The sequence below is a fragment of the Tauraco erythrolophus genome, chromosome 7 (assembly GCF_009769465.1).
Source record: "Tauraco erythrolophus isolate bTauEry1 chromosome 7, bTauEry1.pri, whole genome shotgun sequence".
NCBI lineage: Eukaryota > Metazoa > Chordata > Aves > Musophagiformes > Musophagidae > Tauraco > Tauraco erythrolophus.
This window is the reverse complement of record NC_141471.1, coordinates 56,026,975-56,043,979: the sequence shown is the minus strand read 5'-3', so window position 1 is coordinate 56,043,979 and position 17,005 is coordinate 56,026,975. Positions and strand designations below refer to the sequence as shown.

At 40.1% G+C, this 17,005-nt stretch overlaps 1 protein-coding gene across 1 annotated transcript in view; it reads right to left on the bottom strand.

Annotated features, from left to right (window-relative positions):
• TPK1 (thiamin pyrophosphokinase 1) overlaps positions 1 to 17,005 on the bottom strand; it is a 252,862-nt gene that overhangs the window by 175,652 nt on the left and 60,205 nt on the right. Inside the window, exon 4 of the mRNA XM_086615174.1 lies at positions 14,862 to 14,931. Coding sequence (XP_086471300.1) covers positions 14,862 to 14,931 — 70 coding nt within the window. The remainder of the gene's footprint in view (positions 1 to 14,861; positions 14,932 to 17,005) is intronic.

Genomic DNA, 17,005 nt, shown 5'->3' with positions numbered 1-17,005 from the left:
TTCCTGGTGTCTCATTCATTACTATTTAATTACAACAGAATACCTTTCTTTCAGACTTAATTAACCTCTGAAAGGAGTCTGTGACCTTGGGACCCTCCTGCACACTTGCAGCATGCTGTTAGAACATTGCTGTGCCAGAAAACATTTCCTTTAATGCTGTGATTTAATGAAATGCACAGGTTTTTATGGAGAACACACAAAATATCAGAACCCTGCATGTGGTCACTTAATGTAGAACATAGCAATTAGAATCATAAATTGATACTACATTAACATTAAAAGATGCCACAAGAGTTTCCCCAGAGGACAGACTCATTACAGTAAACGTGACCATGGACACTCTTCCCTATTACTTTCACTGTGGGGCAGAGAAGGGGGAGCAAGAAAATGAGGAGGGATTTGCTCATGTAATTCCTATTTGTTTAAGTTAGCAGAAGCTTAAGCATCCCACCAAGTCCAAGGACAGTGTAGCACAGTTCCAGCTCCTGTCTTTGTCAGGAAACGCTGTTCAATTTGAAATGCTGTGACTCTAAAAGGAAATCAGAGAGCAGTAACCTTTTCACAAGATGAGAGGCAGAACCACAGCCCGTGCAGTCGCTTTCACTGCCTTGCTGCAAAGCTTTGAATGATGGATCAATGTTGGCCCCTTGGTGCCAATCAGAGCCGATGCTTGCGGAGCAGGCACGGGTTCAGTAACTCGCTCGCTAGCAATGTTAACTCTTCCAAACGGATTCTTCATCATCCTGATAATTCCCTCTGAGAGCTAACACCCTCATCAATCCATGCATGCTCCTCATACAATTCCCTCCTGTACACAACCACCCCAAGATCACCTTACGCGCAGTTTTCTTTTTCCCTAAAATTAAAAGCATCAGAAAGAAGAGATGCTGACACTCACACCTGTCACTTTCTTAATTAAAAAGTATGTTTCGTCAAACCTCGCAGAAGATGTTTTTACAGAAAAAAAAAAGGCACGGAATTGTTTACTGACTCTTTTTCAGTTGTATTTTTGGGACAGTCTGTCTTTCTCTCACAACTCAAAATACCTTAATGCACATAATTCTAACCTGATCTGTCACCAGCATTTAACACGCCTGCTGCAGCTCGTAAAATTAGAAAACATCAATCCTCCCTCAGATACTGCTGGAACTTGCAAAGGCAAATCACAGTTTTGTCTCTACTACCACAGAGCCTTCCTTCCTTCCTTTCTTTCTTGTGACAGAATAACAGTTCCTCCACTCCAATTATTAGCTTGGTTTATGCCAGAGAATCTTCTCCTTTTCGGCTTTATTATCAAAAACATTTTCACTCCCTTCTCATCCTTTTCCTTGTACCCTGTTTTTCTCTCTCCCTTCCAATTTTTGCCTTTTTTAGATTACACCTGTGCCAACTGTCACCTAACCTGTTTAGCTCTCCTAAACACTGAGGCAAAAACCCTGCTGACAAAGACACAGAGATATTCAAAGTCCTGTTGCATCCGTGCTTAAAGACCGTATGATTTGGAGACCCTGGCAGAGTAACTTCACTTCTGCACAGGGAGGCTGACAACCACAGGTGCTGCTCTCAGCCCTCTGGCCCACAGCTGGATGATCAGCACTCTGAAGGATGTCACTGGATTTGTACCACACACTAACTGCAGGGGAAAAAAAAAAAGAAAAAAAAAAAAGAAAATCACTCTACTTCCCACTTACATGCTTTGAGGGGAAAAAAAAAAGTTAACCTAAAAATCCTACTAGTCTCATACTAAATATTTTGATCTATACCAGTCTCTCTTTTATGCTGAAAAAAAAGATAGATGAAGTCCAAAGGCGCAGCCTTTCATCCACTGCCATCGCTACCCACTGTGCCATTGTTTCGTGCATCAGGCACTCAAACCATACCTTTTCTAACCCGCTGATCCTTATCAATCTTCTTTACTGGCATCTTATTAGCTCCTTCCACAGTGATGGGATAATCCAGTCTCAAACTGCAAATCCCTAATACTGCCTTCAGTTAGACAGTCGTCACCCTTCTTTATCCATAATGCTCATAATGAATAAATGAAGGGGAACAGCTATATGATTATTTACGGCTTCTATTCTTTTTTACGTTCCAGACACATTTTACACAGAGATCAAAATACTTAAAGACACACTGAAGGAAACACAGAGCGAACTGCATGCACATGTGTACTCTGTCTGATCCAAAACATCTTATCTACACCTTCCCATTAGCCACATGATGTGGATACCTTGAATGAGCCACTCAGTTTAATTTCAAAAGAAAGAAGAAACTTATTCCACCTGGAGCTTCTTAACAACCAGGAAAGCCAGGCAGTTTGAGAGTCAAGCAGCTTGTGTAGGTGGGATATCTCTCAAGAGTTACTAGTCCAAGAACAATTTACTGCTATAGAATGAATTTCATTCCTGGTGTTATCGCATCCAAAGACTATTCTAAATATTTTGATCACTGTGTGGGCACCACAAAGTAATTTCAAATACAATAAGCAGTAAGAATTTCCAACTGTTGCCAATGTTGGCTTCAAATTGGAAATCTGAGTAATAGATGCTCAAACACTATTTACACGGCTAAAAGTTGTTGCTGTTTTGGGTGGGTTTTTTTGAAGCACAGGGGACAAAAATGGATTACGCCCCAGTCTCTGGAGGACCTGGTTACTGACAAAGTGGCAGCAAGAGTCTCACTCTTGCTCCATCCATTTCACAGGCTGTTGGAACAGTACCAGGTTGCTGAAAACATTAGATCCAGCTGTGGCAGTTTCCCTACTTGCAATCACCATGGGGAAGTGATGCATCATGTAAAGCATTAATTACATTGCAAGAATTCAGGGCAGCGTATGGAGAGGATGTAATTGCTTAGACATCCAGAGCTTAATCCCTTCCCAATTAAGTCAATAGAAGATGTGTACAAAAGGTGATCTGGGTCCCTATTTGGCAAGCTCAGACCTTACCTACTCCTGTGTCGTGACATTAAAAAAGAAAAACTAAGTAACACTAAAACCCAAAAAAAAAGTGTTAAAAGCTCTGTAGAAGTAGCATGGAAACTTAGCTCTCCCTCATTCATCAAGTGCAATTCAAAATCCCCAACAAAACTAAAACCTAATTTCAGAATCTGGATGTAGCGTGCCCACAGATATAGTCACTGGTCAGGTTTGGTTTGCTATTTCTCTCTCTAGCGTAACACATAAATTTCAACTACAGAGAGTTGTGTTCATTCTCAAGTATTATTTCTTTGACCTTTTTTATTTTGCAGTCAATTTAGTTGAATATTCATTGCTACTCAGAGGAATAAACCAGGACACCAGTCCAAACCCAATAAAAGCCGTGAGTTTTTTACTTGACTGCATCTCTTCCTTACTCCATTTCAGTACTTACTTTATACAGTACATGCATATGTACCTACTTGAGCCAAGAAGAATTACTGCAGGACAGATGTATGTTTTTTCCGAATGCATTCATGATCAGACTCTCTCACACCAGACAGGTATTTGGTTGGTATTCTGAAAGCGCCATCTAGCCCTTTGTCTACTGCTTTCTTCTCTCATCTCTCTGAAGTTCAGTCTTCTAGGTGTATCTGCAGTGCTAATCTGTTCTTGAGGTGCTTATAGGTAGATAAGCGCTTACAAAAAGGTAGGTGAGATGTAAAATATTTGCAAGTAAAGATATTGCCTACAGCACACACAACAAGCTCACTCTGGTATCAGAAACCATCCTACTACCTTGGTGCATCTTTTGGCCCAAACACTCTCAGTTTCTTAGTTGGGCTAATGAGCCAGAGCTGAATGATATGCTGATACTGGTCCAGAGCTCTGAAGAGACACGAAAACCAGTTTGCAGATAGACTCTAGACTTGCTCGTACAGAACATCCCACACAGATAGAGAAGCATCATAAGACAACCCCAGTGGACCTTCACGCATCTCCATTTATTTCAAGACACTCTGTAACCTTGGATCCAATCTATGTAACCTTGGATCCAATCTACCTTATCAGCTTCACATCCTGCCACATGATCAGACACGATTCTGCCCAATTATTTGGGATCACTAAAGGCAAGACACTTCTTTACAGCTTATGCCATTTTCAACTGCCTTTTGACTGTCTTTTAACATCACTGCCCCCTGTGTTTTCAGTTGGTATCCAAAAAGATCTTTCTTCCCTTGCTCAAAATTCAACGTTCTCTACATTTCTCTCTAATTGACATTCATTATGGTTTTCAGGTAAATTGCCTAAAACTTTTTTAAAATAAATAAAGTCTGCATGAAATGCAGAGACAGCACATTACCTCTTTCTTAAAAATACAACTGAATCAAGGCATTAGAAGACTTTTTCTCCCCTATTTTGCAAAAATAAAGCTCAGGGTACCCATACAAGACAAGTAGTATGTTGCTTGCAGAGGAGTGTGCACACTCAGGACTGTGATTTTTATAAGAACCATGAGTTGAAGGAGAAGACTTGAGTTTCTCTGAATATAAATGTATCCAAGAGCAGCTCTGAAGGTACCACTGTACACATTATCCACATGCTTGAGCAAATTATTTCTGGTAGGAGAACAAAACTGGCTCTATTATGTCTCAGGGCTCTAACTTTTTACCAAGAATTAAACCTCTTGTCTTCAATTATGGAAATTGTAGAGCTGCCTGGCAACCTTACCTAGTCCAACTGATTAAAACTGATGCTCAACCCTTCATGCAGATCACTTTGCAACTGGTTCTACAGTTTTTGCCTGTGGCTTGTCCTCGTCAAAAGAGGCACAGAGTGCTCATCACTTGGCCCTAAACAGTTAATTTATTAAGTATTCTCATTTATCAACTGTAATAAGTAGCCTTGATCACCATTTGAGGACCCAGTTCCGTGCTCTTGATAGCCTCTTCTATGAAAACAACTGTGGCACAAAATATTTTAAAATGAAAAGCTGAAATAGTTCATTTGTAAATCAAAAACACTCCTGGAATACAATTAGATTTAAAAACAAATCTTAGCAGAAAAACTAGAGAAAAGAGTTTAAAGATAAATGGATTTGTATTTTAAAGCTTTACTTTTCATTATATTCTATAATGCATAAAGTCCCCTGTTCGCAAGCTACTGGCTTCACTAACGCTAAATTTAAACAGATTTGAAGTATATAATCATCTGTTCTCAAAATAAAGGTGCCCATTTGAATGCAAATTGTTAAAAGTCAGAACTTCGGGCTTTCACATTCTTATAAAAAGAGAGCAGAGTCTACTGAAGAAAGAGAATAGGGAAGAAAACCAAGAAATAAACATCCAGAATATGTTTACGCTCCAACAATCACTAATAAGTTTACTGAAAGAGCATTTTAGAGACAGTGAAAAATAATCTGAATAATTTATCTATGAGTGTTATTTGCGTTCAGTCCCATCGTGTAATGTTCTGTAATTTGAAGTCACCTGGAAGAGACTATATCTGGTCTTTGCAGGAATTTTCTAGACCATGAAAAAAAACAGCCGAAAAAACAAACAGGTGCTCTAGCACTAGTAATCCTTCCCTAAATCTCTGAGGGGCAACAGTGCAGATCAGTCAACTTCAAGGTCATTTATTAACATTCATTTTAAGGCACTGATAGAACATGTATTTCTGTGCTCCCAGATCGAACACTGATCTTGGCATTCTTCTCAGTCTCAACAGAGCTTCTCTCAAATCTAAGATCGCTCTTGCTATGTTCAACATAAAATTCATATTTGAAATTTTAAATGACAAGTACTGTTGCAGCAAAGACCCAGCCTGGTTTGGGGCTTGTAAGAACTTTCTAGTTTTGCTTTCTTTCAAACACAGGAAAACTCCCACCTCTCTAGCCCGCTCCAAACACTAGTAAAGTAGTATTGCTCCATAAAAGCAACCATTGCCCGCCTAATCTTTCATTTCTATTGATATTCAGAGATCCAAAAGAGCCACAGGCATACATTTCACCCTAACGTTACACACAGAGCCAGCTTTCCTTGGATCCCAAGAATTACTCCTTAGGCACAAAGAACCGAAACACTATAAAGCGCAGAGTGCTCTTAGGCCAGAACAGGACTCTTTTCCGAGCTGCTTTTTCCAACGGTGACTCAACGCACAGATATTTTATCACTACAAAGTCCTAACTTTTAGCATCAGGGTGGCCATAAATGATTTTTACCATGTCATAAAGCCAGAAATCACCCAGATGGCAATGACATTCCTCTACTTACAGTACACTAGGGGCACAGATACAGCTATTTGAAGAAGAAGCTGAAGCAATACAAACTCTCTGATTGAGAGATCTGGGATTAACTGAAAGTGTCCCTATATTCTCCTTTCCTCAGTCACTTTTTTCCTGTTTTTTCCAGAATTACTGTTCTGGACAAATTGTGACCCTTTATTTTGCTGGTTGGCAAGTATAACTTGGCTGATGGTGCTGTTATTAGGACAGCACAGTTTTATGGGCAGAGCACCTCACTGGCAGCCAGGAGACCTGGTTTCTATGTCGAACTGTCCATCTGTTTTGTATTTGCTCATTACTCTGTCTCCCCAGGCTTTTTTCCTGGGCCTTTCCATCTACTCCTTAACAAGATTAAGATCACTCCCGAAAAGCAAATTCTCACACTTAGGTCTGTTGACGTGGCTAAAACAACAGGGTTCTAGTGCTCTCTTTGAACGTCTTGAGGTATCAAAAAAAACCCCAAACCAAAATGTGTAGGTACCTCAAGTGCTAATGGAGCTGAAGTCCGCCTCCACCTAGGATCCTCTACTCCTTAGTAAACTCTTTACTAAATACAGATTTGAGGAGGAATTATACCTGGTCTCTTTATAGGCTTAGCTTCTAACAAAGAAGTAATAGAAACTCTGAGGAGACCATGTTAACAAGGACACCATTTTAGACCTTCTTAAGGGCTACTGCCTGCATTTGAAGGGTGACTCACTGAGAATCTGAGATGACTTGATAATTCACTGTATGACTTTGAGCAAACTGTGAACAAAACAAAGGTCTGGACTCTCAGGTCTCTGTTTTAACCAGTAGACAATCCTCTCAACTCTTACTCTAGATGAAAACTGGCACATTTGCCTCTGCCACTTGTGAGTTCAATTAATTCTATTTGGGAATCATACTCAGAAGTTCTGCCTAACTGTAGTATTACTATTAATAATAATATTACTACTATTCTACAATTTCCATCTTGACTAGCAAAAGCAAAAGAAATTCAACATAAAGAGTAACTTGATCTCAACTAAATTCTGCTGATACTTATAAGTCCATGTGCCTTTTTTTTTTTTTAAATCAGACAATAATTTGCTGTTTGATTTTCAGGTTAAAGGAATGGTGGAAAAGCCTTTGTCCATTTTCTGTTATGGTTTACGGAATATGGTAGTAGCTACAGTTAGAACCACCTCCAAGTAAACCTAGCTGTAAAACAGCTTTTATATCTGGTTGCTGGTGTCGTCCTCAAAATACTTCTGCACTTTGTGTGATCTCCAAAACACAGTACTTCTGCCCCTCCTAAAATTCTCAAGTGAATCTGAACTATGGCTATGTAGCTCCTAGAGTTTTATTTTATAACATCTGATGACTAACTAAATAGAAATAAAACACTATAGTGACGTAGTCAGTAACTCCAGAAGACGACGTACTCCTGGTCAGGCTTCATATGGCTGTTTAATATCAAGAAAAATCCAGCAGTAAAAAAATGCACCAATGATTTTCACCTTTCACCATTTTTGTGAGCGTTTGATTCAGAGACCAAATAAGCCTGACATTCCTAGTGATGTCATTGCCCCAGTACTTTCAGTAAACACCTCCTGATACATGAAGTTAATCTTGGTTTAAATTGAGAACTTAATCTTATGAGTATCTATTGATATTCAACTCTTGATATCTCAACTCTTCATTGTTTCTGCAACAAACTTTGAATTATATTTACAATGCACAGTGACGAGAATAAAAATGTATTTGAAAATGTAATTGAGTGAAAGCAATTAAATTGTAGATTTAATGAAAAAAAGCCAAAAACTAGATGATCTTAATGTATCATGAGAATTTCTCATCTGCACTACCTGAAACAAGCACATTATGTAACCTCAAATGGATTCATCTTTCCACACACCAAGAGATAAGTTGCTTTGTTTTTCTGAAATTTGTTGACGCCTGACTGTTTTCTGAAGTAAGCTAGGATTTAAAAATGGATCCCAAGTCAGGTATTTCCTAAAGGAGCAGTCTGTGGACAGGGATGGGTTTTCTGAACACTCCTGCAGAATTTATTAGGATAAACTCAAGATCTTGATTTTGATCTTAAACACTGCTACGGTTTTTAGGTCAGGCAAAAATGTCTGATGTAAAAGATTTCCTTAAGCCATTTGACAAATAAAGCACTGCCTCAGCTTCCAACTTTCTTGGCTTTCAGACTGTAATCCCTCAATTCAAAGAGCTCTTCACCACCAGCAGCAACGGGAAAGCTATTTCAAATAGCTTTGACCTCATAGTTCCAGAGGCCAATTTTTCGTTTAAACATTACTGAAACATATCCTTATATCAACATTAATAAAGTAAAAACTTTGCATGTATAACTATCTCACATCCTTGCCAAAACATACAGTGAACAGGTTTTAAAGACAAGAAAAGATTGTCCAGTATAACTCTATACTCAGAAAATCTCATTCAATGTTTTCTGCATCAATGCCCTAAATTTTGCATGAATATAAGATAGCTTAAAAACAATATCCAGTTTAATCTGAAGAGTTCAAGCAGAGAATTCCTCTCAACCCTACATTAAGCTACATCAATGGCTAATTACCTTCATAAGTACCCTATTTCTAATCCAATATGGAACACAGTGAAGTATATATGAATTTCTCACTCTATAATCCTATCAGGGATCCTTTTTTCCATGAGTAGAAGGTTATTCAGGAAACAAGACACAAGATCTCATTTCACATGTGCGCATTGCTAGCTGTTGCCCTGCTGTTTCTTTTTTGATGATCTTGAGAACGGAGACAGTGGTTTCTAAGATGAGGCAAATTCAGTGTAAGTTACAAATTGCCTATTGAAGCAGCCAACAAAAGGAGGACAGGACGGCTGGTTAATTGGCACTACTAACCCTCAGGAATTGCCAAAACACACACATGAAGTACTGAACAGAACCTCAGAAAAATACACAGACAATTCCACTATCAGTTATCTTCCCACCTTTCACACAAGCAAATATGCGACTACTTTTCCTCATGGAAGTTACACTAGCTTAGTTTTCCTATTCAAAGGTTAAACCTATTGTTTCCTTTTCAAACTTGTGAGGCAAAATAAAGCCCCGGAGAATGCATGCAGCATGGGGAAAACCAGAATGAGTTAGAGATCTTGCGCAGTTGCAGAGCTACGTTCTTGTTGAGATCGCAGAAACTTGGATGGAGTGTTGCAGTGAGGAGATGAAGGCTCTTTAGGGAGGACAGGATGGGAAAATGAGGAGGAGTTGCCCTTCTGTGAGAGGGCAGCAGGAGTGCATGGAGTTCTGCCTGTGGATGGACAAACTTGGGCAAGCTAAAGTCCAAATGGAATTGAATCTGGCCAGGGATGTCAAGGTCAAGGTGAAGAGCTTCTAGAAGTACATAGGCAACAAAAGGAAGACTAGGAAAAATGCGGACTCATTGCTTAAAGAGACAGGGAATCTAGTTACACAGGACATGAAAACAGCTGAGATACTGAACGCCTTTTCTTTGCCTCTCTCTTTACTAGCAAGACCAACCTTCAAGAACCCCAGGCATCAGAGACCGGGAGGAAGCCTGGAGCAAGGAAGATGTACTCTTGGTGGGAGAGGATCAGGTCAGGGAATACTTAAGCAAAATGAACATACGTAAGTCCATTCACCCAGACGGGATGCACACATGAGTACTGAAGGAGCTGTCTGATGTCTCTGCAAGGCCACTTTCAATAATCTTTGATCAATCATGGTGACTGACAGAAGTGTCTGAAGACTGGAGGAAAGCAAACGTCACTCCTGTCTTCCAGAAGGGCAAGAAGGAGGACTCAGAGAACTACAGGCTGCTCAGCCTCATCTCAATCCCTGAGAACGTGATGGAGCAGTTAATCCTGGAAACCACTTCCAGGTGCATGAAGGACAAGAAACTGCTCAGGAGTAGTCATCATTTAAAAGTTTGTGATATGCCTAAATTTATTCATTGATACTTACAAAACTCAGTGAGGCTTATTTAAATCCTTGGTGGGAGGAGAGGTGTCACCAAAAGACAAACTTTATGTAGCAATCTGTATTCCTGAATATAAGTTCTTCTGAGGTCTGTGCTTGAAATTCAGCAGCTACATCAACTGGAAATGTTTACCAAATTTGTTCCTCATGCTCAAACACACATGTACAGCTTCTTGGAGCTGCCTCCCTGCATGCTCAGTTCAGAGAAGAATTATACAGTACCAGCTGCATTTTCGTGCATCACCTAAGCTCACCTCATGTATGTTTTATATGTAGAAAGCGCTACGTCAAAATACACAAACACTTTTCAGTTTCACTGCTGCTCTTACGCCTCATGCAGTTCACAGAAAGAAAACGGATGTGTAGTGAAAGTGATGTTCTTAGTGGTTGTAGGCAACCCACCTCATGTCATACAGCAAGTCTGATACATTGAAATACTAAACAGAACCCCAAAAAGACAGTATTTTATGATAGGATCATCCTTCCTCTTACAGAGCTCACTGCTCCCCTCTTTGACCTGAAGCTCTTAATGTTGCAAAACCTGAGCACGCGACAGATTTGACATCCCTCTGGAAAACAGCATCTGAGACACAGGGACTAATGATTGTTTTTACAGGTGCCAATACAATGATAGTTTTCAATGCATCTTCACCTTCATACACCCCAAAGCCAGGGACACACAGGTTAATCGATGCCTTAAGATTTAATCAGAAAGTGTTGAGAAAGAAGTTGCTGTGTGTGATACAGATAAGCAACAACCCAACTCGGAAGTGGATTAGAGTGCTTCCTAGTGATTCAAGGAAATACACAACAGGACAGGCAGGGCAGACAAGAATAAAGCAAAGCAAAACACCTGTACAGATCACTAACTCATCTTTAACTGATTAGCTGCAAACGTTTAGCAATCAAGAATGGTTTAGCAGTAATCCTTATTTCTAAGTGAGAAATTATACCAACAAATTAAAAACATTTAAGTCTAAGGAAAACAACCTTTCCAGGTTGTAGAGTCAGATAGAGAAAAACAACAAAGCACAGGAGTCCATCCCTTCTTCCCTCTGTCCCCAATACTAACAGCTCCCAAGGATGGGCCACTCTAAGGAAAAGTTATCCTGCCCTTTCGGTTACTCTTCTTACCCCTCCTGCTCTAGAAGGCAATCTGCTTTAACACATCATTGAAAAAAACAGCATGATTTCTCCTTATTAGTAGTTACAAAAATGAAGTTTGTTTGTTGTTAAACATGAATACTTTGAATTCAGGTTTGTTGAGCTTGTTTTCACAGAAACTTATGGGAAAACCAACCAACCACAGTACAAAAATGACACCATAAACACAGATGAAGACATACAACATCTTGCAAACGTTAATCTCATGACCTGAAGTCACACTGCTAAGCCAGCTCGCGCAGTGCTATCAAGAGGGAGGTAAGAGCTTCCTTTGCTTGATGGGAATAGGTGTACCACTCCAGCAGAGAACCAAGTCAAGACACCGATGGAGAAAACAATCAATGGCATCCCTACCAGCATTTGACAGCACAGAGGCAGCAAATGGGGGGCCCTTGAAACTGCTCTTGCTCTTTTCATTCTCGTGACTTAACACGAGAAGCAAGTTAAAGAATTGTTCAGTACTAGGTAAGTCTCCTGTAGAAGTCTCCTGCCTAGCTTCAGCCACAGCACTTTTAGACATGGACTAACTAAAGGGAGGCCAGTAAGAGCCATAAAGAAAGACCAAACAAGATGGGCATATTTTAGCTTAAAGCAGAGGAAGCTGGATGAGGGGATGGAACTCTCAGTTGAAGATTTTTAAGAACCAGCTAACTAGGTATGCATCAGGAATGGAAAAGATTGTTTTGTCAGAAGGTTTGTCTACGCCTTAAGGCTGAGGGAAAGAAGGATGGATCTCTTGAGGTCATCTCTAGCCCTGTTTTGTTCTAGGATTCAGAAACGGACCCTTCAAAATAGCAACTACTTCACTTATCTCCAAAGGAAAACGCCCCCCTATAACAGTCCCATATTGCAAACTGTCTTTTTCCCCAGAATGCTATAATTTATTCCCCTTCTAAATGATTCTTCACACTACCAGACCAGCAGAAAGACACTTTGGTGTCACTGAGAATCAAGCCCAAAACATCAATCAAGTTCTCTATTTATATCTCCGGGGTGTAATAATCTCTCTAGAATTAAAGAACTATAGTTTTTAGGTTTTGATACAACACAATCAGCAACCAGGGTTTTGAATAAAACAGTTTTAAACAGAACGTTAAGATAGCATTAAAAAATAATTAGCATGTCAGTAGAGTCTGAGCAGACAGCTCTTTAATAACACTGGACAGGGAATTTAAGGGAAAATACTTCAGAGAAGTAAATGAATATTCTTTCCAGCAGAATGATTTCATTAAAGACAAAAATCAAAATTATGCAGGGTTTTTTTTTGTTTCAGAAGATCACTTTGAAGGTAAAATATACCTACCCAAAGCAATTAAGATGAGAAGAAGAAAGATGGAGAAAAAGAATACTCCAAGGGCCAAGTATGTAAGACTGAAAGAACTACTCAGTCAAGGTATAATCATCCATTTTCCCCTGAATTATATTTATTTAATACGAACATAAAGGTGTGCAAAAGGATGAATGGGTTAGAGGAGAAGGTAAAATGAAAGCTCTGAAATGTTGTTCTTTGGAAAGCATCACCATTATCAAAGAGAACTGCTTGCTGCAAGTCAAACAGATTCCTGTTTGAATTCAAGATTAAGTTGTGCATGGCTCTGTGAGCAACTACTAAGAGAAGAGAAATAGAAGATTACAAAAAGAATACTCCTACAACACTCAGTAGTGCCTGACAGACTCCCGTCTTGGTTTTAGCAGTCGTAGATCTCAGCCATCAAACTTCTCACAGGTGACAAAGAAAAAATATTTTAAGTTAGTTTTACTTTAAGACTACAGTCTTCCTTGTCAATTCTGGGCTTTATGTCAAAGGAGAGGAGGAAATTGAGCTTCCCCTGTCCTCCATCATATGCTTGCCATGAGATGAAAAACAAAACGTGTGTCAGATTTTGGTATATGAACAAAATTGTTCATAGATTTGTAAGTTCTACCAATATCTGTCTCACTCGTTTGTCCCGTGAGTCAGCTTTATGAATTTATTTGCTTTTATTAAACTATTTATTTATGAATTCTTGCTCAAAACAACTGAAAATCCTCAAGACAAGCACAAACGATCCTTAGCAACGTCAGATCACACAACATTCCATGGTTCTACTAAAAAAACTAGAAACTACTTGAACACAGTATTTGGCATCACAACACCAGCTCAACACTTCTGGGGCAGAAACCTGGGATATTTTACAATTTTAAATGCCATTACAGAAAACAAGAACATATTCGCCTTTCAGTTATATTTCCTCACTTACCATATACATTTATAGATAACTTTTGTACTTTCCTTTGGTCATATATGATGCTCTGATGCTAATTCAGAAATAATTCAGAAAGAAAAGTAGACTTGCTATTTTATTACCCATCTCACTCCACAAAGGAAACAGATTTCCTCTAAGGCCTCACAAGAAGAATGAAGAGGACCTTCTTTGTTTCAGCTCCTGGTGAGAGCTATCAGATGTTCCTCTAGTCAACCCTTGCTAGGGGCACAGCAAGTTTTTTCAGAGGCTGCATCAGAGGTCTAGCTCTGATGGATGCATAAAATAAGAAAGACTGAGAGCAGAGCTTTCAAGAGGAAAAAAGACCAGTGGGCTTAAGGAAAAAAAGGTAGTCTAAGGCTACAGCTGTGTTTTTAAAACTTGCAGCTGGGAAGGAAAATTAAAGATAACGTAGAGAAAATATTATGTTACCTGCTACAGTTTGTTAAAGTACCACGCACAGTGCAGGCAGCTACTTCAGTGACTGGACAGATCCTGTTCCTCCACATTTTGCTTTCATTGATGTCGTGGTTTAGCCCAGTCAGCAACTAAATGCCACACAGCCGCTCGCTCACCCTCCCCCACCCCTGGGGAATGGGAAGAGAACTAAAGGGCAAAAGGGAAGGAGACTCATGGGTTGAGAGAAAAACAATAATAATAAAAAATATTATTATTAATAATAATATACACACATATATGTGTATAATGATAATAATACATACAAACAAGTGATGCACAGTGTAATTGCTCACAACCCGGTGACTAAAGCCCATCCTGTCCTGGAAAGCAATCCTGAAACAGGTAAAGCCTGACACCGCAATCCCAGATGAGCGAGACGCCCAGAAAAGAGAGCGAGATGGCACTTCGAGAGAGCGGGAGGACCCTCGCAAGAGAGTTCCCAGAAGAGCAAAAGCTTTTCCACAGTCCACCCTTATCTACTAGGCATGACACTACATGATATGGAATACTGCATTGGTCAGTTTGTCCCTCAATCCTAAATCTAAGTTCAAATCATGAGGGGATCTGTGGGCCCTCTGTCCCAGCCATGCTCCCCTCCAGCCAGTTGTGCTCCTGCACACTGGCAAAAACACATTAAGATGAAAAGTTCTTGATGTCTCAGCACCAACTATAAACATCGGTGTGCTACCAGCATTCTTGTCATAAAAAAATCCCAGACTACATCTAAAACACAGAGTTGCTCTGGCTGCTAAAACCTCCCACTAACTCTGTCCCAGTCAAAACGAGGACAATTGAGGAGAGATGACTTCAAGTTTATTGTCACCATACCTGTCCTGGCTTCCTTCTGTGATGTGATAGAGACGATTAGCACCTCCATCAGCACAAGCTCTCAGTGCAGCTGCAAGTGAAGAAACAGAGAATCAATGTATTGGCATTATAAACAAACCCCCACAAACAGTTACTCCATTACCGACATTTCAGTGTAAACTCAGTGTTCATTGCAGAGAAGGGAATAAACTTGGGATCTCACACGGCTTTTAGCTTCCTATACTTGACTACCTTGTTTCTCTAAATAGACATTTGAACTCGGTTTATCAGACTAGTGCCAATCTTCATCATGCTGTGTCACTGTACTTTCCAAACAGATTATTTCCATCTATCCTAACCTACCGCCCAGTCAGTTTAAACACGGAGGGCAAGCATTCAGAACCTGAAAAGGACCCATCGTCCATGTATGGGCATGAACTTGTCAGAACAAGACAGAACTTGCACCTTAAACCTAACAATCTTCTCACCCTGGCCAAAAGTTCACAATGGTGGCTCTAGAATGACCTGCATAAAAACTGGGAGGTAAAATAGTCAGGCGTGACAATACTTGTTTTCTCTTTTTTCCCCTCCCATGACACAAAACCAATAACTCTACTACAGTTCCTACACTGTTCCACAGACTGTTTGAATCATCTGATACAAAGCAGGTGGGTTAGGTCTTGGCTTTAAATCTTGAACTATCCTGGTACAAAAGGAACAAAACCACAATAATTTCAGTACTTCCACATAATTTGGGGACTGTAAAGGGTATGTGTCACTAATTCCAATTGATTTAAACAAGCCCGGACATGCTGTTCTCTTTTGATCCCTTTGTTTATACAGACTTAAGTCAGAGAAAAGAGAGAAGTCTAACACTATTATTACAAAATCAGATATAAATCGGTATATTTTATTCATAAGAAACCCTATTAATCATCGTTTAACTAACACATCGTTCTTTCACGAGACTTTTAAAATATGATAAGCTATATTAAAGATTGAAAACGAGCACCGTGCCTCAGCAGTCTTTATCAGTTTTGCTCGGAGATGCACAAGTCAGATAACTGCAGCATATGAGACAAAAGAATGTGTCGCTTCTGCAGTGGTAGAGAGCCTTCCTTCCAGGTCTGTGGGCAAAGAGAGACCGACTGGCACACCTGAGAGGGCTGAAAGTCAGAGTATCAGGAAGAGGAGGGGACAGGGAAAAAGAGGAGAGACAAAGAAAAGGAACAGCCTGCCCAAGTTTTGGAAAAAAGGTATAAAAAAATCAGATCAGGCACTTCCTGCTGCTGAGAATCCCAATTTTCAGCTGGAGTCGCTTTGCTTTAGTGTTTATTTCTCAGTCAGAATCACCTCTCAGCAGTGATACAAACCTACATTTTCCCTCCTGGCACTCATTAGGTGGGCAATCCGCCTCCCCCCCCCAGCTGAGCCATCAAGGTAGCCAGTCTATACAAACTGGGACAACAAAGCTCACCTCTATGCCATTCTTTCTTATTTGGCTGCTGAACTCCCACCACAGGGAACGTTCTGTACAGGTATATCCACCACGCAGTACCACGCGACCTCGGCTGAGGCTTTTTGGAAAAAAAAAAAGAAAGTAGGGCAGCACAAAAGCTACCAGTTCGTCACAGGCAGCTTTGGGTACAGCAGATTTTTTTTTTCCCCTGCAGGTTGCAGGAACGTGCAGGGCAGGAGAACAAGCATTGCACTCCTCAATATCTCTTCTAGCACTGCTCCTGCTCCAGGGACCCCCGATCTCTCTTGCCCATGGCATTACAGTAACCTCCACGGCAAGCCCTACCTTTCTCAGCCTTCTTGCACAGACCATGCTCTGCTCTATCTCCTTATCCCACTTCGCCTACTCCTTCCAGCCACCATCCAAACCCATATTAACAAGCCAAGGTCAAGCAGATTTGATCCTGACAAATCTTATTAGCTGAGATCATTTCTAAGTTATGGTAGCTGGACAACCACTTACTACGGTGATTCACTGCTTCAGGCTCTTGCCATGTTCCTCACTCATCCTGATGAATATAAACATCCCAAGACAAAAAAAACACACCTTTCTTGTCCACTGTGTTTGACTGGAAGCTTTTAACTTCTTCTCTCACTTGAGGTTACAACTGAAACTGGATTAATGTAATTCCTTTCACCTGAGCACA